Raw genomic sequence first — 26,098 nt, 5'->3', positions numbered from 1 at the left:
TTTACCGAATTGTGTTTTAAACTGAGATACCATTTATTTTGTCCTGCTTCATTTTGTTCCAAGAAAGCATTTAATGTAGCCAGTTGTCTCAATACTATGAATTTAAAAATATGTTGCTAGATACCATTATCCAAAGGAGCTGTGTAGCCGCAGGGGAAAACAGAGGCTATGCAAACAGAAAGCCGAAGGGAAGCATAGGGCATTGTGAAGGGTCAAGGACACAGTAAAAGCAATGAAAAGACCCAAGATGCGGTAGCAGACTGCAACTGTATTCCTTTTACCCTGACAGTCTGGACCTTTGCTTTCATTCTGATTACTAGCATCTGTTAAAAAGAAAACCACAGGACCCAAATGGGGTCACTCGGGCCAAGTCACCAAACCTGGGGCTTAATACCCAAGCTAACGGCAGGGTCAACCTCCCCCAGCAACATTGCCTTAAGCAGTCGGTCAGGAATTTTCAGATCAGCACCAGGGAGGTCATCTGTCCCAGGGGCCCTCTCCATCCCCCAAAGGAAGATGAGGTAATTGACCTGATAAAACCTCCTGGCCTTCCACTCCAGGGAAAGTGATCTTGCCAGGTACAATCCTTTCTTTTCTTTTGCTAACAACTTCCTTGCCCCACCCTCCTTCCTGTAAAAACCTTCCATTTCAGACAACAACTGTGAGCTCCTCTCTACTTGCTCCAAGGGATGCTGCCCAATTGAGGAACCACTTAGTAAAGTCAATTACAAGTTCAAATTTACTCAGATGAACTTTTGCTCTTTAACACATGCTAGAGTTCGAATGTGAACATGGTCTTCTCCTCCAGCATTATCCGCCTGCAGAGGACCAGGACCATCATTTTTTGGACAGAACTGCCTCCTAGAGTATCACAAGGCTACAAACTGCAGAGGGGAAAAGGGGAAAAATTATTTTTAAGATCTACAAAGAAATATAGGAACCAAGTCCTTTTCAGACTTACCAAAGGTTGGTGCACTAGAAATAGCAACGGGCTGCTGTTTCATGACAGGGGGAAGTGCAGAAGGGAGCTGATATCCTTGCAGCTTGAGTTTGATGAGTTTCATAGCTATGGAAAACTCCACTTGATCCATTCGTCCATCATTGTTCATATCAGCTAGTGCCCTGCAAACCAACATCGAGGGCGAGGAATGACTGACCATAAAAGAACCTTTCCTAAACCACCCTTCCCACCCACACTTGTCAGCCCTGGGGCAAAGAGAAGAGAAGAAAACCAAACAGACCAAACCAAACCAAAACTTGTTTACCAAGCTATAGGGAGTAACCTGGGAATACTGAGAAGGTTTTGTATAAAAGTAAAATACTTTCTATTGTGTTATTCTTTACTTATAGGATACATGAAGTAATTTTTAGTCTGAATGCCAGGATATGCACTTTGGATATCAAATGGGATTCTTTTTGAGGTGGGGAAAAATGTTCTAAAGTTGGATAGTGGCCATGACTGCATGACTCTGAACACACTAAAAACCAGTGAATTATACATTTAAAAAGGGTGAATTTTATTGTGTGAATTATGTCACAATAAAGATGTTAGGGGAAGGGGCACCTGGCTGGCTCAGGGTCAGGAGTTCAAGCCCCATGTTTCCTCTAAAAAGTTATTAGGGGGAAAGGGTAGGAAAAGAGAGTTTATTTCTATGGATACTTGACCAGACAGCACCAACTCCTCTGTGGGGTTTCACGAACCTCACCATGGAGACTATGCTACGATATAGTTCTCCTACCTTTAAAGATGTGAACATTAATTAAATGAGCCTACACATGTAAAAATGGTACTCAGGCATAAATGATCAAGTGTAACTTGCAATGAGTATTTTCCTCCCCAGGTTTTAATTTTTATTTTTTCTTTCTTTCCTTTCTTTCTTTTTTTTTTTTTAACTGAAGTAGATTTGACAATGTTATGTTAGTTTCAGGTGCAATGAGCTTTAAGCATAGTATCTCAAAGAAACTTAATAAGCAAAAGAAAAGGTTTTTACAAGTGGAAATGACTTCATGCAAACTACAACTGTGCATATTCACAATTAACCTCTTTTTTAATTTCTTTCTTTCTTTTTTTTTTTTTTTTAATTTTATTTATTTGACATAGAGACAGAGAGAGAGGGAACACAAGCAGGAGGAGTCGGAGAGGGAGAAGCAGGCTTCCAGCTGAGCAGGCAGCCTGATGCGGGGCTCGATCCCAGGATGCTGGGATCATGACCTGAGCTGAAGGCAGTCGCTTAACCAACTGAGCCACCCAGGCGCCCCTTTTTTTAATTTTTTTAGTTAACATGTATTGTTTCAGGGGTACAGGTCTGTGATTCATCCGTCTTACACAAAACCCAGTGCTCACCACAACACACACCCTCCCCAATGTCCATCACCCGGCCACCCCCCTCCCCTCCAGCAGCCCTCAGTTTGTTTCCTAAGATTAGGAGTCTCCTATGGTTTGTCTCCCTCTCTGGTTTTGTTTTGTTTCATTTTTCAACTCTTCTGCATGAAAAATGTTCATCCCTTGAGGCGCCTGGGTGGCTCAGTCAGTTAAGTGTCTGCCTTTGGCTCAAGTCATGAAACCAGGGCCCTGAGATCAAGCGTCACACTGGGCTCCCTGCTCAGCAGGAAGCCTGCTTCTCCCTCTCCTCCCTGTTCATGCTCTCTCTCGCTATCTCTGTCTCTCTCTCTCAAATAAATAAATAAAATCTTAAAAAAAAAATGTTCATCCAGATCTCATTTTTTAGTCTAGATATTAAAAATGTTAAAATGATTTTTTTAAACCAATCTACTTTATTTGAAACAAGTGATAAGACCAGCTACTCCAATTAAATTACCATGACTAGCCATCTTTTAAATGAGCCATATCTAGGTAGTGTCCAAAAAAGACAATTAAGTTTGATAGAAAATTATCCTATATTGCCGGAGTTAACTCAAGGAAAGAAAACATAAAACACAATGAAAAGCATGACATACAACAAATATTAAAAATCTCTATAAGCTGTAAGGGTCAACACTATTCTTTTAAAAAGTAAAAAAAAAGGGGGCGCCTAGGTGGCTCAGTCAGTTAAGCACCTGCCTTCAGCTCAGGTCATGATCCCAGGATCCTGGGATCAAGCACCAAGGCATTCTCCCTCTCCCTCTGCCTCTGCCTGACACTCCCCCCTACTTGTGCTCTCTCCGTCAAATAAATAAACAAATAAAATCTTTAAAAAAAAAAAAGGTAAGAAAAAGTCATCAAGTGGGAGATGGGCTACAGAAACCACATTTGTGCCTCAGGTAGGTACAGACCTCGGCTCTCCTGCAGTCAATGATCCCCTTCGGCAAACCCCACCAGTGGAGTCCAAATTCCATTCACCAATAGTGAGCCTGAGGGTCATTCCGCATATGGACCTTGGTCACTTGAATTCGTACATGAACTGCTCATTTACATCCTTTGTTAATAAGTTTTCTGATGGACTACGTGTCTTTTTCTTGTCAGTTTATAAAAGATCATTGTATGTTACATATCCACTGTTTATCTGTCAATTGTTGATTTTTTAAAATTTATCATTGGTCCATTTGTGTATAATATCTTTACTGTAAGAAATTCTACATTTTTATACCATATGATTTCGCTTACACGTGGAATAATCCAAAAAACAAAACGAACAAACAAAATGGAAACAGACTCATACATGTCAAGTCACTGTTACACACTTGAAATTAATATAATACAACTTTTATTAACTAATCCAGCCTCTTCTCACGGAACTAAAAAATACTTTTGCTGTATATTATGTTCATGTGAAGTGATACCTATTTCTGGATTATCTACTCTGAACAATTCCCAGTTCAGTAAGACAGTGATCTGATCATACGGACTCCATGGTACAGTCTAGTATCTGGCAAGACTTTTCTTTTCTTGGGGCGCCTGGGTGGCTCAGTCGGTGAAGCGTCTGACTCTTGATTTTGGCTCAGGACATGATCTCAGGGTCATGAGATGACGCGCCATGTCGGCTCCCTGCTCAGTGCAGAGTCTGCTTGTCCTCCCTCTGTTCCTCCCCCCACTCGCTCTTTCACTCTCTGTCTCTCTCAAATAAATAAATAAAATCTAAAAAATAACTTATTTTCTGAAATTTTGTTCAGCTATTCACAGATGTTAGTTTTCTTCCCTATGAATTTTAAAGATCATTTATCTATTCTACAAACAACCCTACTGGGATCCAAGCTGCAACTGCATTAAAGAGCCCACCAAAGACAATAGTATGTCTGTCTATCTGTTCAAATTTACAAATATTTCCTTTAATAAGATTAGATAACTTTGGGGGCACCTGGGTAGCTAAGTCGCTTAAGAGTCGGTTAAGCACCAGACTCTTGATTTTGTCTCAGGTTGCGATCTCAGGGTCATGGGATCAAGCCCCCATGTGGGGCTCCCCACTTAGCAGGGAGTCTGCTTGAGATTCTCTCTCTCAATCTCCCTCTGCCCCTGCCACCCCATTCTCTTTCTCTAAAATAAATGAAAAATAAATCTGTTTTTAAGAAGGATTGATCACTTTTTTTACATAAGTACTTTTCCTTTTTTAATTTTTTAAAAGATTTTTATTTGATTGATTGATTGAGAGATAGAGAGAGAAAGAGAATGCCAACAGGGAATGGGGCAGAGACAGAAGGAGAGCAGGCTCCACACTGAGCCCAGAGCCCGATGTAGGGCTCAATCCCATGACCCTGAGATCATGAACTGATCTGAAACCAAGAGTCGGACGCTTATAACTGACCGAGCCACCCAGGCACCCCAGTCACTTTTCTTATTAAATGTATTCTTGGGAGTTTTATCATTTCCATCACTATTTTATTTTATTTATTTTTATTTTTTTTCCATCACTATTTTAAATGGAATATTTCCCCGTTTCCGTATTTCAATGCTTACTTCCAGCATAGAGAAAAATTTTGCTTTTAACAATCATTTATGCTATATTCAGCTATCTCACCAAACTTCTATAAATATTATTTTTTAACCTAAAATCTCTTAAGTTTGTTAAATATATTATTACATAACTAGCAAAAAAGAGTTAACTTTCATTTCCATTATTCATACACTTCCTCTTTTTTATTGGTCTTACTGCCTCTAAGACATCATTGAATGTGTGAGCATCCTGCTAAGTTCTGGATTTCAATGAAAGGGCTGCAGTGTTTCACTGTTTAGAGTAACATTTGGTAGTGATCTTTAGAAAGTAACCTAACATATTTAAAAAGTTTCCTTTCTACATATTAGAAATGGTTACTATATATATATATATATTTTTTTTAATCAAATGCCTACTCAGCATCTGCTGATCTGATCACACTTCCTTTTATCTGTTGCTATAATATTAAGAGAATGCCTTGATTCTGAACCAAACTTGCATCCCTGGCATAAACTCAAGTTGGTCATAATTTTGAATATATTGTTGAATTCTATTTGCTAAGATTTTGTTTTGATTTTTGTATCTATATTCATAATTAAGACTGGTCTCTGGTTGTTTTATTTTTGTAACTATCTTTCAGGTTTTATAAAGGAAGTTAAATAAGTAAAACGAGAGGTCAACTTTCCTTCTTTTCCTAAGTTTTTCTAAAAAGATATTCAGCTGTATCAGATGGTTCTCAGGGAAGAAAAAACTTGCCAACAATCAACATCAACATGCATACTTAAAAAAAAAAAAAAATCAAGCAGAGAGATTCTCACTCCCTATTCCCAACATCACAGCCCCCCAAAACATATTTTCTAATGAGAAACAAATATCCAATGTGGGATAATGACTAGTTGGGGGAGAAGAGACTTGCTAGTACCGTAAGAGTTTAATTAGAACAATTTCATGTCTCTAAAAACCTTCCACTGAAGTGCCTCAGTGGGAGAGGAGATGAGACATATAATTCTCAAGTTCCAGGTGCTTGACTTTAAGCCACCCACCACAATCCCACATTTTTTCTGAAAAATTTGCGTGATCTTTCTTAAAACCTGTTTCCCTCAACTAACAGAACATTAAGTGTTGGGACTCATTGATAGTGGTAACTCAAAGGACTTTATGCAAATACAGTAGTTACTGCTACAAAGCTCAGCTTTCTCCCCACTCCCCTCTCCCAATGAAAAAGCTGGAACTCTGGAAGAGCTGAAATTCTATTTCTCTAGGTTTCTCTGCAAAAAAACAACTTCAGCTCTGCCATCCACTTTCATCTCCCATCTATAGTTTACTCATGTCTAATAATCCCCCTGAAAGATGAACTAAAAGGCTAGGGAATTCTAAAATTAAATTCACAAAATTTCCAAAGTAAAAAAATACATATGCAAAAAACAAGCTTAAGTCAAACAATTACTGTATATGACTCTTAAAAACGAACTAACCTTAAATACATAGCACACATACATAGCAACAGGCAGGGCTGAGATGAGAAGGGGACCACAGGGATGCCAAAATCTTAAGGGACAAATAAACCATGTGTCCCTCTCATGCACTTTAGGTTACAACTCCAAATGAAGGGAAATCTGGCAACATCTACAGAACTACCTATGCATTTACTCTTTGACCTAGCAAATCCATTCATAGGAATTTACCCTGAAGATACACCAACAATATAAAAATGTTTATGATTTAGTTCATTCATTGCTACATTATTCGAAATAACTGTAACACGCACACACACAGGAGACTGGTTGAATATACTAAGGTGTATTTTCTACAATGAGTACTATGTAACTGCAGGAAAAAAGAGAGAAAGAAAGACATCTCTACGGAATGATACCAGTGATTTCCAGAATGTGTTAAGTGAGAAAAGCAAAGAACACAGGAACATTTAAAGGCGGTAACCTTTAAATAAGAAGGAAGAGGAAATAATTAAAATTTATATACACACACATGATATATTATGAAGCTGTTTTTTCCACAAAAATAAACAAAGGAAAGATGATAAACTAATTCAGTAGATGAGCAGAGGGACGAAGTGATATATATATATAGAATATAGAGTTACAGACTGAGGATACATTCTCTCTGCATTCCTTTTGGTACAGTGTTGGCTTTTGGAACCTTGTTAATGTATGACGTATTCGGAAATAAAATTAAGTCCACAAAGGAGATCCCTAAACTGAATAAAAACAAAAACAAATCAACCCAACCCTATTTTAAGTAAATCGCATACCCAAAGAGGAGGAGTAACAGAGGACTTCACGTATCCTCAGTCCATAACCAACAAGAAGTATGAAGTACTTCTGAACTCCAGGGACTGTTTGGGCAGCGGACCTGAGTGTGGCAAAGCTGAAGGTACTCTTTATTCTAGGACTAAAGAACAAGACCAGCCTCTGCTCACACACCTCATTCCCTGCGCCAGAGCTGAAAGCCTGTGGGTCTTTAGGGCCCATCTCACCCACAGAGGCTGCTCACGGATACCCACCTCTCACTGTGCAGATCAATCCAGCCTACTCGCTCATTCATTCATTTGCTTTTTTATTCATCCAACAAGTAATTCTTGAGGGCGGCACCTACTAAAGTCTAGGCCCTTTCTAGGAATTGGTGTTAGTACTGTGAAAAAGACAGGAGAAGGTTCCTGCCCTCACAGAGCTGATATTTTAGGACAAGTAGACGCTAAGTGAGAAAACTAATCAAATTCTTCCCCGTGATGTTAGTGCTGTTCAGAAATAAAACGAGGTAGTGGGAAAGAGAAGACGGTGGGTAGGAGCAGGTGGGCAGAAGGAACTACTCTAGATGAGTGGTCAGGAAGTACTTCTCTGAAACCAGAAGAGTACTCAGCCAGCCAGCTGTGTGAGGATCTAGAAGAACCGAAGAACCCTATTACAGATTACAAGAGGAAATAACAAGTGCAATGCCCCAGAGGCAAGGAGGAGCCTGGCCCATATCAACAGAGAAAAGGTCAGATGAAAAAAGGCCAGAGCCAGCTCCGGTTGGGAGCCTAGACAGGACTTTTGGGTTTTCTTCTCAATGGGGAGTTTAAAATGCATTTACTTTTTCCAAAGACAGTGTGGGTGCTGTATTGAGAATGAAATCTAAAGGGGCAAGTGTGAGAAAGACTCCAGGAGAAATGCTGACCGGTGGGCCCAGGTGGGATGACAAATGAGGACAGTAGCAACGGAGACAGAAAGAAATGGCCAAATGGGGGGAAAGTCTGTAAATGGAACCAAAGGAATGCGCTGATGGACTGAATGTGTAGGGTGAGGAAAAAAAGAGGAGACAAGCGTGGCTCCCAGCAGCCGGACAGATGCTCGATTCTATGAACTGAGGACGGAGGGGATGAGGGATGCAGGAGCGGGGAACAAGAGTCCAGGATGCCTTTCTTTCTTTCTTTTTTTTTTTGGTGAGTTTGGCAAATTGATCTTGTTGGGGGCTGAAGGTTCCTTTGACATATACACAGAAGTGTCCTAAGGAACTAGTTGTTACACAGCTGTTGGCCCTGCCTCCACGCCCCACCCTTGAACAGACCACCAAGCTGTTCTCGTATTTGCGATTAAATCTCTGGCTCCTGCCTTCTCTCTCAGGGCCCACACCCAGGGGGGCCTCCCTTCCCCTCATTTCTCGCCTCAGAAGCCTCCAATCTCCATTTCTGTGGCCCCTCCTGCCTCTGATGCCAAAGCCTTCTTGATTCAGCCTCTTTATTTCCTGGACCATCAAGGCTCCTGTCCATCACCCTCTGCTTTCTTCTCTTCCCTCTGCACACTAGGCCAAGGTTGGAACAACTTTAAGTATCCGAAATTGCCAAAAGAATACAAGATATTTGCCAGTTTCCTTCCAGTTCCTTATTAGCAAGACAATTTCTAGGAAGCTATACCATCTTTGGCCACTGTTCTACTTTGGCATTACACACATGGACTTGACTCCATCCTCTGAGAATTCAGGTTTTCTTGTATTATTAATTGGAAATTGGACTGGAAAGATAAGTAGCCCCAAAGTATCAGCAGGTTACAGTTTAAAAGTTCACAAACTAGGGGAGCCTGGGTGGATTAGTTGGTTAAGAGTCCGACTCGTGATCTCTGTGTTGTGAGTTCAAGCCCTGCACTGGGCTCCCTGCTGGGCATGGAGCCTACTTTAAAAAATAGATAAATAAGGGCGCCTGGGTGGCTCAGATGGTTAAGCGTCTGCCTTCAGCTCAGGTCATGATCCCAGGGTCCTGGGATCGAGTCCCGCATCGGGCTCCCTGCTCCTTGGGAGCCTGTTTCTCTCTCCCTCTCTCTCTCTCCCTGTCTCTCATGAATAAATAAAATCTTTAAAAAAAATAAAAAAAAAAATAAATGAATGAATGAATAAATAAATAAATGTTCACAAACTAGTTAACTGGAATATAGTTTCTACCTGGAACAAAAATTGTACAGGTGTGTAACACATATTCCCCAGGAGTCCATATCACTCATATATTCACACTGAGGTCCACAGCAAAGAAATTAATGCCCAGAGAGAGAGAGACTATTATAGTTTATTTTTTTTTTAAAGATTTTATTTATTTATTTGACAGAGACGGAGATAGCGAGAGCAGGAACACAAGCAGCGGGAGTGGGAGAGGGAGAAGCAGGCTTCCCCCCGAGGAGGGAGCCCGATGTGGGGCTCGATCCCAGGACCCTGGGATCATGACCTGAGCCGAAGGCAGACGCTTAACGACAGAGCCACCCAGGAGCCCACTATTATAGTTTCTAACTCTCAATCCCAAATTTTCTTCTACCCCACATGACTGACAAAGGGACTCCCCAAACCTTTAGACTCAAACCCACTCCTCTTTCTACCAAAAGCGGCACTGGCCTTTCCTGGGACCCCACCAGAAAAACCGTAAGAGAATACAAGATTAGCACAGAGACAGGGAGTGAAAACCATTTCACTGGATCAGCTGTTATTATTTATACATTTAAAAAAGGTTCTTCTCACAAACAATGAATCATGGAACACTACATCAAAAACTAATGATGTAATGTATGGTGATTAACATAACAATAAAAAATTTTTTAAAAAAGGTTCTTCTGACATATACACAGAAGTGTCCTAAGGAACTAGTTGTTACACAGCTGTTGGCCCTGCCCCCCACGCCCCACCCTTGAACAGACCACCAAGCTGTTCTCGTATTTGCGATTATATCTCTGGCTCCTGCCTTCTCTCTCAGGGCTAACTCTGAAGAAGTCAGGTATTGCTCAGGGTACTAAGTGAATAAGTATCAGAGGTAGTGCTGAAAGACAGATCTTACTCATAATTTGCACTACACTATTCCATCATCTTAGCAGGACATCTGTGGTTCATGAAATCTATGACTCCTCAAAGATATTTCTTCTGGGAAAAGATACTTAGAGGTGTGCTTCCCTCCCCGCAATAACAATTCTTGATAAAAGGAAAACACGCCATCACAAATTTATTTAAGAAAATGTCAGAAAAAATTAAAGATAAAGAACAGTTTTGACTCAAGCAAGACTGCCAATTCCTCATCTCTGTTGTTAATAAAAATTTTCACTATAAAAATAATAAGTTGGAAAAATGACCTTAATATGCTTAGCTAAAAACAGTTTGGAAAGCTGACAACTGTCTTAACTGAAACAAAGTGAAATTTACTAGATGATACTTTATTTTTCTTCACTACGCTTACTATCATGTGACAATTTTTATACTATTAACTATATCCTTTCACCAGACTGCAATTTCTATGAAAGCATGGATTTTGTCTATTCTGTTCACTGCTGCATCCCAAGCACCTACAATAGTCACTGACCCATAGAAGACATGCAATAAATATTTTTCCACTGTTGCATGAATAAATGTAATGAGAGATTTTCCTGCAGCACATACACATCATAAAACTGCTTCCTGAATGAACATTCATAAATTGGGAATATGACCTAAAAGAATTCAATGGAAGAAGTTATGCCTGAGAAAGGAAGGTTGTAGTAAGCAACCTTGACTGCTGGTGTGAAGTACAATCATATACCAGAACACAAAGCAAAAGAAATCTTCTTACACTTAACACAGATGTCACATGTCTCTCGAATTTAAACTCAGGCACTTAACTGCTAGGTCAGTGCCCCTGTGCTCACATGAGCATGAGTTCTTGCTCTCTCCTCCACCTCCCCACCCCTTGGCAAAACTTTTACTTTATTTTATTTATTTATTTTTTTTAAAGATTTTATTTATTTGATAGAGAGAGACATAGTGAGAGAGGGAACACAAGTAGGGGGAGTGGAAGAGGGAGAAGCAGGCTTCCCACGGAGCAGGGAGCCCGATGCGGGGCTCGATCCCAGGACCCTGGGATCATGACCTGAGCCGAAGGCAGACGCTTAATGACTGAGCCACCCAGGCGCCCCTACCTTTTACTTTATTTTAAAAGCCATTCCAAAAACCTTGGTTATGTGACTTTCCCAGCTCAAAGTGGATCAGAAGTAAGAGCTAGAAGGGCATCATAGGAGGAGGCTCACCAATCGGAAGAGACGGTCTGGCAGCCAATATGCTGACAACCAGGAAAAAGAACATAAAGCAGACACCAAAAAAAGCGCAGGAATCTGGTATCATTTAGTTTCAATTCAAATTTATCCATATACAAATGTATACATATATTTCCCATGAGAGTTTTGCTATTCAGAACACGGTAAATGATTTTCATACTGACATTGGTAATCAAGCTTGGACTACGTTCTGTAGACTCTGCTTGAAGGCCACAGGGACTATGTCAATCTTTATTAATTTCCATTAAATTGTTAAGAAAGGTCGTTCATTTCGGGGGACAAGCAATTAGCTGCACAATTTAGTTATGGGGACTACCCAGTCCCTGATGATGACAGCAGGCACCGTTTTGGGTTTTGTTTTGAGGGCCTATTGGCCTATTACACGCTGGGCCCCACACTAAGTCATTTATATACAGTTTTTTACACAGTCCTTTCTATACGGCCAATTTTTCCAACAAACTTGTCAGGAAAATACATCTGCCCATTTTCTAGATTAAAAAACAGAGGTTAGAGAGGATGAATACATGTTCAAATCATAAAGACCGAATGTAGTGCAGCTGGGATTCAAACACAGGTGTGTGACCACAAATCCTGTCCTCTTTCTACTACACAGCGAGCCGCCCGTACAACGCTAATAAACCCTGGAAATGAAGTATTAATTGCAAGAAACGCACGGTGCGAGGAAAATGTGACTTCTTGGCAAGAGACCTCAGCGTGGCATGACCGAAGTCATAAACCTAAAATCCAAACTATTTGCCACTCTTTTTTACTGTCCCTTTCTCTCCTGTAGGTTCAAAAGACTGAATGCTTATTTGTGATCAAGGAATCAAGTTAATCAAGGAATTCAACATTATTTATTACGCATTTGCCTTGTACAACACTATAATAAATACAAGTTAATTTCACTATTCCGCTGGCTGTTTCACTACTAGCCCTCAAATATTTTCCTTACCTTGTGGTCAAAGATACAGAACCACTGCATTATAGAGCAAGAAATGTGGGACATTCAGATGAGTATGGGTGATGTAGATGAAGCTAAAATAAACTAATGAGAAAATATCAAAATGTAGATTTCTCCACTGGAAATTCAGGTTTTTGACAATGTTACCCTACAAATGTCACCACTTTTTCTTTTTTTCTTTAATGTTCCACATCGAAAGATACTTTTCACAAGTATTCTCTGGTAAGAAGTAGTAGAGTATTTCAGACTAGAGATTTATGTTCGCCTTCAAGATCATAAGAAATCATATTACTGGAATATTTTATTTTACCTCCTTCTGCTTATGTGAAGTTCCAACTTACCATATCTGTGCTAAAACAGGTTGAGGTAACCCAGATTGAAAAAAAAAGTTTCTAGCTTGATCACCTGTAAATTAAATAGAAAAAGTTTCAGAAAAGAAACAGCTGACAGATACATTCTTACAGCAAAATTGCAAAAATAAGAGGCTAGTAATTCTGCAAATACAGACTTAAATATACGATAAGAGCCAAATGGTAAGTCTATAAGCAACAGTAAAATGAATCCATCAGATTCACTGACGAATTCACTGACTTTAGAACACTTTAAAAATTCAAAAAAAAGGGCCTATCAAGTGCAGGGGTAGATTGTCCACTTTAATTAACCTGCTCTTAAGTAACATGGGAACAGCTATACATATGACAATGCACATCTATAGGAATCCTCAAGAAACTGATGACCCACACTTCTACTTTTTTAAGTTCTCTGCGACTCTTAATATCTACACTTCAAATTGTCAGTGCTTCTGTTATATTTATGGGGTAAAAGTAACAATATTTACAAGATTCACAGCAACAATTAAGAATTGGGTGCCTGGGTGGCTCAGTTAGTTAAGCATCTGCCCTCGGCTCAGGTCATGATCCCAGGGTCCTGGGATCCAGTTCCATGTCAGGTTCCCTGCTCAGCAGGGAGCCTGCTTCTCCCTCTCCCACTCCCCCTGCTTGTGCTCTCTCTCTCTGTCAAAATAAATAAAAAAAATCTTTAAAAAAAAAATTAAGAATTAATAATTTAAAGAGAACTGTGATACACACACAAACAAGTCCCCAGGAAATCTAGATCCCATTTTTCCTAAAGCTATCTCCTGAAGGATAACCCAACAGAAAAGATAATAGGAAAGGCAGGGGCACCTGGGGGCCTCAGTCAGTTCAGCAACCGACTCTTGCTTTCAGCTGGAGTCACGATCTCGGGGTCCTGGGATCAGCCCTCACGTCAGGCTCCGTGCTCAGCACAGAGTCTTCTTGTCCCACTCCCTCCTCCTCTCCCCCATCCCTCCCTCATGGGCATGCTCTCTCTCTCTCTCTCAAATGAATAAATAAATAAATAAATCTTAAAAAAGAAAACACAAACTACAAAAAGAACAATAAGAGAACTCTGTTGTTTTAAGTATTCAGAATCTGTTCATTTATTTATACTTCCCAAACCAGTTCAAGATCAGAATTAAACAAGCATTTTAGCTCAAGGACCATAGTCCATTGCTTTACTACTTAAAGAATATGGTCCAGGGGCGCCTGGGTGGCTCAGTTGGTTAAGCGACTGCCTTCGGCTCAGGTCATGATCCTGGAGTCCCGGGATCGAGTCCCGCATCGGGCTCCCTGCTCGGCAGGGAGTCTGCTTCTCCCTCTGATCCTCCTCCCTCTCATGCTCTCTGTCTCCCATTCTCTCTCTCAATAAATAAATAAAATCTTTAAAAAAAAAAAAAGAATATGGTCCACTGACCTTTACCAATTCCTGTAAGTGTTATGCCCACAACAAGTGGCTTGACATCCATAAAGGGATGCAAACAGGTTTGAATGCGCTACAGGTAAAGCAACTGAAAAAATACAGGCCCAGATGTCCACCTGGGTCATATGTGCCCACCTTAGCTTTGCATTTAGCTTTGCAAAATGGACTTTCCAGAGATATATGCACCACTGATAAGTAAAAATATAAAAATACTGATTCCAATTACCAGTAATAAATCCAGATATTGGCTTTAAACTATGGAACTGTTGATCATGCTTCGCTCTTTCTTCTACAGTTATGGCCCAGATATCCAGGCTGCCTATAAACCAAAGAAAAGAAAAATTATTCAATGCAAAAAGAATAATAAAGTGCTCACATGCACTATCTCCCTAGTACTTCCAGATTCTTTCATTAGGTTATCAATTATTTGATTAATCAACATCTGTTTGTCCTTGGAAGTTATGCATATAAGTTAGAAAATTAAAAGTAAAACAGGCCAAAATAAGAAAGATACTGGCACAAATTCTTTTTTTAAAAACTTATCCCGTTATCTTGTAGCTAGCAGGACTATATAGAGATATAAGTTAACAGCCATTTATTTACATAAACTCAAGCAACAATCCAATTTAAAACTACATTCTCAGGTGTTTTATTTATTTATTTATTTTTATTTGCGAGAGAGACAGAGAGCATGAGAGGGAGGAGGGTCAGAGGGAGAAGCAGACTCCCTGCTGAGTAGGGAGCCTGATGTGGGACTCCATCCCGGGACTCCAGGATCATGACCTGAGCCGAAGGCAGTCGCTTAACCAACTGAGCCACCCAGGCGCCCCTCAGGTGTTTTAAATGTCACAGGAGAGGGCGCCTGGGTGGCTCAGTCGTTAAGCGTCTGCCTTCCGCTCAGGTCATGATCCCAGGGTCCTGGGATCGAGGCCCACATCCGGCTCCCTGCTCAGCGGGAAGTCTGCTTCTCCCTCTTCCACTCTGCCTGCTTGTGTTCCCTCTCTCACTGTGTCTCTCTGTCAAATAAATAAAAATAAATAAATCTTTAAATGTCACAGGAGAAAGTCAGGAATGAAGCAGAGTTTCACAATTCGTATCGCAAGTGATTCCATGAAAATCTTTTTGGAGTGACAAAAATATTGAAATACTGGATTGTAGTGGTGATTACTCAACTCTGTAAAGTTACTAAAAGTCACTGAATTGTACAGTTAAAACTGGTGCATTTTATGGTATGTAAACTATACCTCAATAAAGATGTGTTTAAAAATGGGTATCCTGGAAAAAGATAAAGGCAAACTGAAGAGAATGGGATTTGGGTTCTCCTTCAGTTTCAGCTCTAAGACTGACCAGATGCCCCTTCACTTCTGAGACCTTCCTCGCTTTCATCCTAGGTCTCCTCAGTGTCATCCAAAATAATTTTAGATTACATAGATGAAAGACCTTCAAAAGTTCAGATACTCTACAAAAAGGTGGGAACAGGCAATATGTATGTTTCATACAAAATACGAATGTGACCGGCACAAAAGCAAAATGTCTGAATGTCGCGCCTCCCCTCTCCATGTTGTCCAGTCGGACAGTGACAGGAAGAGTGAGATTCAGTCAGTCGCTGGAAACAGAGTTCCTGGCTGCCTCCTACATGCCAGTCACTGTGTCAGACATCAGAGACACCATAGTGACCGAAGAAAGATATGATCCCTTCTCAGAGGCCTCATAATCCTGCAACTTCTACTGCCCTGTTGAAATCCGTCCCCAGATGGGGCACCTGGGTGGCTCAGTCATTAAGCGTCTGCCTTCGGCTCAGGTCATGATCCCAGGGTCCTGGGATCGAGCCCCGCATTGGGCTCCCTGCTCTGCGGGAAGCCTGCTTCTCCCTCTCCCATTCCCCCTGCTTGTGTTCCCTCTCTCGCTGTGTCTCTCTCTGTCAAATAAATAAATAAAATCTTTAAAAAAAAAAAAAAAGAAAGAAATCCGTCCCCAGAATTATAAACTAAAGCAACAGCAAAAACACAACAGAACACAAACCTGCTCAGTAACTAAGAAGAGGGACAAAAATAAAACAATAATGCTAATGGTGGTGAAAAGTTTGCAGGGCTCTGTGCTGGAATTCCACAGGGACTTTGACAGATGTGATCAGAGGGGTAGTGATTTGTGCCTCACTCTCCTCATGACTGGATCAGACAGTTGCCAAAAGGCAGCCATAATAATGGCGTCCTCTCTTTAAATAAAACAAAACAAAACAAAACCTGGCCAGTAAGCAAAACTAGTATTTAACACTTTCATCATCATATTAGGAAAAATTACCTGAAAAAAACCATTTTATGCAGATTCATATGTTTTAAGCAGATAAAGTAAAACAAATGTCCTGCTTCCAATTCAGGCTTTGGGAAAAGTACAGAATAAATGACTCAGTCACTTTAACAAATACAATGTGAAGAGAAAACAGTGAAAGGCACAGGAGACACGTGAACTGAGAGCAATGTCTGGACCCTGATTTGAACCGACAAACCATAACAAAAAAAGGTCTGAAGACTGTCAGGGAAATTCTAACACTGACTTGATAGTTGAGGATATTAAGGAATTACTGTGAATTTTATAGGTATGATAATGGTATCATAGTTATGTCTTTAAGAGTGTTCACATCTTTCAGAAACACACGCTAAAATATTTGTGGGTGAAATGAAATGATGCCTGGGAGTTGCTTCCAAGGAATCCAGATGAAACAATATTAAAAATAGGGTTCAGAGGGGCGCCTGGCTGGCTCAGTCAGTTAAGCGTCTGCCTTGGGCTCAGGTCATGATCCAGGGGGTCCTGGGATGGAGCCCTGAGTCAGGCTCCTTGTTCAGCAGGGAGTCTGCTTCTCTCTCTCTGCCCCTCCCTCCTGCTCTGCTCTCTCTCAAATAAATAAATAAAATCTTTAAAAAAAAAAAAAAAGGATCTCAGGGCACCTGGCTGGCTCAGTCGGTAGAGCATGTGACTCTTGGTCTCAGGGTCACTGGGCATGGAGCCTACTTTAAAGAAAAGAAAAAAGAAAAAGGTCTCGAATACATTAAAAAAGGAAAATCTTTGAAAACTTACCTCCAAAAGGTGTTAGAAACTGAGCCATGGTTCTGTCACTTTTACCTGGCTAATCGACGCCTGTAATTGAAATACAACATTTAAGTTTCTGAAAACTTCATTTCCTATATACATATAAACACACTAACACACTGTCTTTAGTGATCAGAAACTGAGAGCAGTACCAGCACTCGGGAACAGCACTACAAATCAAAGTTACAACCAAGGGGTTCATTCATTCATTGTCTGCAGTGTCCCAGCACCAGGTACAATGACAGGCACTGCGGAATGCTGATGCAAGACTCTCCGGAAACAAGAGGCTTTCAGTCTGGTGAGTGACACTATTAGCTCAGGACAGCCTGTTACATCACGACTGTTCTGTTTGTTACTCTTTAAATATATGCTTTTCTTCGCCATCTACATACACCAGCCCATCTGCTTGGTGGTTTTAACAGCGGCTTCTTTTAATGAGCACATAGTACACGCTGCACACTGTTATAGGTACTTTATAGCTCTTACCCCTTCCTCGTCACAGCCCTACGATACAGGTGAGACACACAGGTATTTCCATCCCCTTACTACAGAAGAGGAAAACGAGAATCAGAGAGATGAAGTGATCCGAGCAATACCACACATCTGGTGGCAGGGCTGGATTTGAGCAGGGCCAGCAAACCCCACAGCCTGTGTTCTACCCCTGAAAAACACTGCCAATTTTGCGAAAGGTTGTAACCAATGTATACTGTACTAATGTCCAGAATACCAAACACAAACGCAACGCTCCAAAATCCAATCATGAACAGCCGATGTGAAACCAACCCTGTCTTCTTCCCCAACAAAAATAATCCATAATGAGTATCATCCTTATGCTTAACAACATGGCAGATGCATATAGTTAAAAACGAGTACTAAATATTCATACATTAAACAATTTAGATACGTTCAGATTTTTAAAATGATAGTCCCCTGCCCTAATACTCTTCAATTTTATATTCCAATCTGTCCGTGGATTTTTTCCCCCCAACTATCATATTTTTAAACTTCCAAAAGCTCTTTCTTGTTCTCAACTCTTTATTCCTACTGCCCTGTCTTTTCTTTTAATGGACACAACGTCTTTTACTCTCCTGATTTTTTTTTACTGGGGGAAGGGGGTGAGAAGGGAGTACTTTTGCGCTTTCATTTTCTTCTGTCTCTCATTTGATTTCTTTTTTGTTTGTTGGCTGATTGTTTGTTTTGGGTCTCTCTCACTTTTGAGGCTTTCCTCAGATATCTGGTGATCCCTGGCTGCTTCTTCATATTTAAGAGTAAGGCACTAAAAAAAATGGGCATGGGTGCCAGGTCTGTTGACAGATGGGCTTCTGCATACAATGGTCAGATGTGCCCAGTCACATTTCAGTAAGAGACCTCCAAACATCAGTATGCAAAGGTTTTACCAGACAGAAGTGTACGGGAGGGTGCTGGCTTTGGGGGAGGAACGGAAAAGAAAGGAAGACGTGAAGGGGCCTACACTTCCAAACATATGCTAACACATATGCCCTTTATCTTCAGCCCCAAGCTTCACCGTTCTGGTCAGCAGCCTCTCTGGTTCTAGGAAAAACAGGACTGAAGAAGTCACCTGTCTGCTGGGGATGCAGGAGAAGACATTCCAAAAGATCTGGATACAGATTTTTAAAGAACTTCCATTTCAGCTGCAGAACTGACCTCTGTCTTAGGCAGCCACCAAACACTCTGAAGCCTGTCAAGACATTCCTGGGGCCAGCTGACTTGTCCTCCATCTTTATCCGCCCTCTGTAGGCACTAGGTTGCACCTTTCTCTGAACTCAGTTACCATTCTGTTCACTCTCTGGTTCTAGAAAATTCTTAAAAGCTTTTGCTCACTGTCTTCTCCACTGTTATCTTTCTCCCTGTGAGTTAAGATCTGCCATGCTTCTGGTGTGACCACTGCAGACTTTATGGAAGAAGAAGAGAAAACACATGTGGTCAAGCAGCCATATTTAAGTGTGTGTCGGGCAGGGGGGCATTCTGGCTCCAGTTCTGAAGCAGGCTCCTTCTTCCTGCCAGTTCTCTTTAGAAACTATGACTGCTATTCTCTTCTTCCACTATTTCTCACTCAATACGCTGTGTAGGGAAGCTTGATAATTTTCCAAAAAAATTTTTTTTAAGATTTTATTTATTTGAGAGAGAGAAGGAAAGAGAGTGGGAGGAGGAATAGAGAAAGAGGGACAAGCAGACAGCCCGCTGAGCAGGGAGCCTGACGCGGGGCTCGATCCCAGGACCCTGAGATCATGACCTGAGCCAAAATCAAGAGTCAGACGCTCAACTGACTGAGCCACCCAGGTGCCCCAATAATTTTCCAGAAAATTTTAATGTGTTTCATCTCACTTAATCTTCATAATGCTCTTTAAACTGACAGATCATACCTGTTTTTTGTTGAGCTTTACAAAAGCAGTAAGCTCTTATTTTTAAAACCATAGTAAGGCAATTATTTCATATATATATAACATGAGAAAAACATTCTGTTCTGTTCTACTTCCCTTCTTTACTATTTATTGCAAAATAAAGAAAAGTAATTGATTTATCGATCTTCTTGGTACCCAGCCACTTTACCACATTTTCTTATTGGTGCTAAGTCTCTCAGATGAGTCTTTCTGGTTTTCTAGATCTACATCCTCTGGGAATAAAGAATTTAAGGTTACATTACGTGCCCAAACCAATAAAGCGAAGCTATATAATAGCCGGGACAGGAGGAACTTTTATATTGCCCTTGACTGTCATGCTGATGGCTTTGGTATTTCATAACCAATGAAATAGGTTATGAATAGTTATATTTGCTGTTTTGTTTTGGTAAATAGCTTTTACCACATTTAGGCAGTTTCCTATTATTCTTATTTGACTTAAAATTTTCATTTAGAAATGGATGCTAAATCTGTTCAGAGGCTTTTTTTTTTTTTTTTGAGTATTTAATAAGATGACCCTGTATTTCTTTCTTAAGTAGCATACTAAATTATAGTGATAGATTTCCCAATACAAATTATCCTGGAATTTACATAATAAACAGATAGGCATGCTACTCTTTTACTACATAACTAGGTCCAATTTGCTCATATTTTCTTCAGAATTTTTGCTTAAGAAAATGTTATGCATAATTCTATGCAACAGAGAATCAAGAGAAAGTAGATGTATTTCTACCTTACTATAAATTTCCACAATGATCTTTTAAAAAGGTATAATACACTTAATAGACCAAGAAATAAATGGAAATGTAAAAATTTAACAGTAAAAAGATCCCAAGAAAAAATAATTTTAGGGGTGTGTTTGAAGGAACAAATAATTCCTTTTACTAAAACCATTCCACAGAGAAAGATCAAATATTCCTCAATTCGGGTTATGAAATTAGCATCATCAATACTAAACCATAATAACAAAAGCACAGACTATTGTCACTTTTCTGTAGATACAGTAATTATATACCTCACTTTTTTTTTCCTTTTTTTTTTATTCTTATGTTAATCCCCATACATTACATCATTAGTTTTAGATGTAGTGTTCATTGTTTGTGCATAACACCCAGTGCTCCATGCAGAACATGCCCTCCTCAATACCCACCACCAGGCCAACCCATCCTCCAACCCCCCTCCCCCCCTTATATACCTCACTTTAAATATTTTACAGCTATTTTGAGAGAGTCACAGTCTGGCAAAGTAGAACAACTCCTATGGTCCAAAGTATATTGTAATCATCAGCAGCTCCTTGCAAAACATTTACGAGTATTAGCTGTTCACCATCCTTCCTAGAATTCAGGAAATAATTCCCCACCCTCTGTGAACCTCTTCTGCAAAAGCGTTCACCTATTACAAGCAATGTTAGACAAAATTTGTATCCTGACCCTTCTAACCTCCCTCTCTGCTTCCCCTTCATCTCACATCCATTAGTGACAAGGGAATGCACTGCAACCCCAACCTGTGCCCTACACTTAAAAACTAATGCCCTTCTGTCTCTTTCTTCCCCTGTTCCTTAATTGTCACTGGTCTCAGCTGGATATTGGTAAGGAATGGACCTAATAAAAACTAAGCCACTTTGAGGTATGAAGAAGATGTACCCTCCAGATTTATTTACTAACACAAAAGTCCAAATGCTGGCTTAAGGATAAGATTGAAATAGTCCCACATACATTTCTTTTAACCACAGGGCCTTCAAATGCCATTCACAAATAGGTTCTTCTCAGTTCCTAGGGAACCCCAGACAAAGGTAGTTAACGCATAGATGAAGCAAATGGACCAAACTTTGCAATCCCACCTTCTTTTCAGCTCTGTGCTACATAGACAAACCATGGTGATAACATCTTGGTTCAAGGTATTTTGTTCCTACTTTTATATATATTGGTTGTATGTATTAAAATAATTTATAAAAAAAAATATACCACATATCTAAGATTTCTAAATGTCAAAAACCAGAGTTCTAGTTTGGCTAAAATAGTATCTACCCACTACAGGCCCTCTGTCCCACTTAAAACTAAAAACTGGGCAAAGACTTTAAAAAGCAACTCCCTGAGGACAGTAAAAAGAAAAGTAGACAGATTTTAGAAGAGAGTCAAAAGCTCCCCCCATTTTTGTTCACTCTTCCCTAGCAGCTCTGCCCAAGGGTGGGCCCAGACATGGAGTTACACAGTGAGGCAGAGGAGCAAACAGTAACTAACTCTGATCAAAACCCAGTCTCTCTGGCCAAAGGAAGTAATAAAAATGGCCGCTATGGGCAGGAGAATGTAAGGATCACGTGATTCTATAAATGAACTCCCACAAGACTCAGGTTCACACCTGAGCTGCAGGACAAAACAAAGTAGCACAGCAAAAGTCTTGAAAACTGATCTAACAATGGAAACTCTGTGTGCACACAGCACACAGAACTTGTAGTTTGAACCTAATCAGGATGAAGACCTGCTTAAACAAACACCGGCATTGTGCAGGGGATTTAAATACAGTGCACAGAACCTAACATGAAATTCACAATATCCAGGATGTAATCCAAAATCACTCGACATACAAAGAACTAGGAAAATCTCACAAATTCTCAAAGAAAGGAAAGCCCATAATCAACAGATCCCAAATCCTAGATGATACAATCACTGAAATTATCACAAAGACTTTTTAGAACAGCTATTATCCCTATGTTCCATGAGGCAAAGGTAAACACAAATGAAATGACTGAAAATACACAAGGTCTCAGCAGAGAAGAAAAAAACAAGTTTAAAAAGAATGAAATGGAAATTTTAGAGAGAAACTTAGACCTTCAAGAATGAAGGAAGAGGAACAGAAATGGTAAATATCTGGGTAAATATAAAATTATATTTTTCCTATAAATCTCCTTAAGATATGTAGACTGTTGGAAGCAAATATTGTAATACTGTCCAGTAGGGCTTTCAATGTATATAAATGTAATATCTATGACAACTTTAATAGAAAGGTCTGTGTGGTAAGAGTAAGGGACTTACGTGGTTGCAAACCTTCTGCATTTTATCTGAAGTAGTATAATATTACCTGTAAGCAGACTATGAAAGTTAGATAAATACATTTAATCCCCAGAATGACTACTTAGAAAAATAAAAATAAAAAACAAAGGAGAATAGCCATAAAGTCAATAGATAAGTGAAAACAGAATGTTAAAAACTACTCACTTTTTAAAAGGCAGGAAAAGAGAAGAATAAAAAACAGAGGGCAACAAAACAAACAATAAAATGGCAAATCTAATTCTAACATACCAATAATTACATTAAATTTTAAGGGTCTAAATACTAAAGAAGATAACAGCTGAGGGGAAAAAAGCAATGTAAACAAGTAGAAGGAAGGAAATAATAAAAGATATAAGCAGATATAAAAGAAATTTTTTAAAAGACAGACAATAGAGAAAATTAATGAAACCAAAATCTGGTTCCTCGGGAAAAAAAAAAAAAATGACTAACCCTTTCTGAGACTGATTAAAAGAGACAGAGAACACAAATCAGCTCAGAATTACCTCTAATCCTAAACATATTAAAATGGTAAGAAATACTAAAAACAACTTTATGCCCACAAATTTGACAATGTGAATGAACAAATTTCTTGGAAAATAAAATTTACTAAAATTGATTCAATGAAAAATAGAATATCCATATATTCCTATGATTAAAGGAACTGATTTTATTAATAGAACCCTTCCCAAAAAAGAAAACTGCATTCTCAGATGGTTTAACTGGTGAATTCTATCAAACATTCAAGGAAACTATGCAAATTTTTTCAAATAACAGAGGGATCAGTGCCCAACTCATGTTTTGAAGCCAGAATAATGCTGATAACTGACAGATATTAGCCCCCAAAAATTATAAGACCCGAAGGAATATAGATGCCAAAATCCTTCAGAAGATATTAAAAATTTAATCTTAATATACAAAAAGGGTAATAAAACATGACCAAGTAGGGTTTATCCCAGAAATGCAAGATTTGCTTACCATTTGATAACCACTTAATGTAGTCTATCATATCAAAAGAATAAAGCAAGAAACCCCAATATGATCATTTCAATAAATGTGGGAAAAAAAGCTTTTGACAAAAACTCAAACCCAATAATGATAAAAACTCACAGATAATTAGGATTAGTAGGAAACTTCCTCAGATACAGGGCATCTATGAAAACCTACAGCTAACATCATAGTTAATGGTTTAAGACTGAATTTCTCCCCATGAGATAGGAAGAAGGCAGAGAAACCTGCTCTTACCACTCCTATTCAACACTGTTCTAGAGGTTCTGGCCACTGAAATAAGGTAAGAAAAACAGCAAAATAATAGCTAAAAGATTAGAAAAGAACAAAACCCTCCTTACTTACAGAAAAACCCAAGGAATCTACTAAATATAGTAAGTAAATTTACCAAATTCTGATTTTGCAAAGTGATGTAGCAAAATTGCAAGATAAAAGGTTAATAACATTAAAAATCAACTGAATTCTCATATACTGGAAACAAATAATTGGAAAGTGAAATTAGACAAACAATTCCATTTACAGTAGTGCCAAAAAAATGTAAAAGTCCTAGGTATAAATTTAACAAAGACATCCAGGGGGGCTCCTGGGTGGCTCAGTCGGTTAAGCATCTGCCTTCAGCTCAGGTCATGATCCCAAGTTCCTGGGATTGAGTCCCGCATTGGGCTCCTTTCTCAGCAGAGAGCCTGCTTCTCCCTCTGCCTGCTGCTCCCCCTGATTGTGCTCTCTCTCTAATAAATAAAAAAAAATCTTAAAAAAAAAAAGACATCCAGGGGCGCCTGGCTGGCTCAGTCTGTAAAGTTTGCAACTCCTGATCTCAGGATCCTGAGTTCAAGCCCCACGCTGGGCATAGAGCTTACTTAAAAAACAAAAAAAACCAAAAGACATCCAAGGCCTCTAACATTGAACACTATAAAATACTCGGGGGGAAATTAAAGAAGACCTACATAAATGGAGAGATATACTAAGTTCATGGATTAGAAAATTCAATATTCTTAAAATTGCAATTCTCTCCAAATGGATCTGTATATTCAATGCAATTCTAATCAAAACTGCAGCAGGCTTTTTAGTAGAAACTAAATAAGCTCATATTAAATTTACATGGAAATGCAAAGGACCTAGAATAACCAGAGCAGTTTTTAAAAAACAAAATTGGAGGACTTACCCTACCTGATTTCAAGATTTACTATGAAGCAACAGTAATCAAGACCTTTGGAACTGGTGTAAAGGGAGACATACCAGATCAATGGAGCAGAAAACAAGAGTTCAGAAATAGACTTATACATGCTTGGTGAATTCATTTTTAGTAAAGTAACAAAGGCAAATCACTGGAGGGAAAAAAGGGCTTTTCGACAAACAGAAGTGGATCAACTGAATACCCATGTGGAAAAAAAGAAAAAAAAACATTGATCCTAACTTCATATCATACACAAAAATTAACTCAAAATGGGTCAAAATTTTAAAATTTAAATTTGAACTAATTTAAAACCATATAGTTTAACATTAAAATTCTAAAAGATGGGAGAATACCTTCATGACCCTGGGCTAGACAATAATTTCTTAGGACACAAATAAGCATGATTTATTTATCAAAAGGGAGGGGTTGGGTTTCATCAAAATGAAAAGTTAGCTCTTCGAAAGTCCCATTACAGGGCGCCTGGGTGGCTCAGTTGGTTAAGCGACTGCCTTTGGCTCAGGTCATGATCCCGGAGTCCTGGGATCGAGTCCCACAACAGGCTCCCCCTTCTCTGTGGGGAGCCTGCTTCTCCCTCTGCCTCTGCCTGCCACTCCCCCTGCTTGTGCTCATTCTCTCTGTCAAATAAATAAATAAAATCTTAAAAAAAAAAAAAAAGTCCCATTACAAAGCCGAAAAGGAAAGCTATAAAGCAGGAAAAAAAAACATCTGCAACACAATCATCAGACAAAGAAACTATATTCAGAATATATAAGGAACTCTTACAACTTAAAAATAATAAGACATATTTGCCTATTGTTCACCATAGCCTGCTTATCCTGAATTGCAATTTTGCTATTCCCAAATAGGCACTTTTTTTAACTTTAAAAAAAAAAAAATCAGACAACTCAGTGAGGAAATGGTCAAAAGATATGAACAGACACTTCACAAATTAACTTATAGAAATGGCCAATAAACACATGGAAAGATGCTCAACATTATGAGCCATTAGGGAAATTGAATTGCAATGATATGCCACCCTATTTCCACTGGGATGGCAAACACGAAAAAGACTGACCATACCAAGTCCTAGCAAGGATTCTCATGTACTGCCCACAGGAATGTAAGATGCTACAACTGCGGGCGCCTGGGTGGCTCAGTTGGTTAAGCGACTGCCTTCGGCTCAGGTCATGATCCTGGAGTCCC

General features: G+C 39.4%; 1 protein-coding gene across 1 annotated transcript in view; it reads right to left on the bottom strand.

Annotated features, from left to right (window-relative positions):
- Positions 1–26,098, bottom strand: part of ITSN1 (intersectin 1) — a 203,945-nt gene that overhangs the window by 119,854 nt on the left and 57,993 nt on the right. The window contains exons 2-5 of the mRNA XM_081819518.1: positions 17,235–17,294; positions 14,386–14,478; positions 12,722–12,785; positions 962–1,122 (exon numbers count right to left, since the gene is read on the bottom strand). Coding sequence (XP_081675644.1) covers positions 962–1,122; positions 12,722–12,785; positions 14,386–14,478; positions 17,235–17,262 — 346 coding nt within the window. The 5' untranslated portion in view covers positions 17,263–17,294. The remainder of the gene's footprint in view (positions 1–961; positions 1,123–12,721; positions 12,786–14,385; positions 14,479–17,234; positions 17,295–26,098) is intronic.

Source organism: Leptonychotes weddellii, chromosome 1, assembly GCF_054177405.1.
Source record: "Leptonychotes weddellii isolate Sample4059 chromosome 1, ASM5417740v2, whole genome shotgun sequence".
Taxonomy (NCBI): domain Eukaryota; kingdom Metazoa; phylum Chordata; class Mammalia; order Carnivora; family Phocidae; genus Leptonychotes; species Leptonychotes weddellii.
The sequence above is the reverse complement of the archived record's forward strand: the minus strand, read 5'-3'. Positions and strand labels throughout refer to the sequence as shown.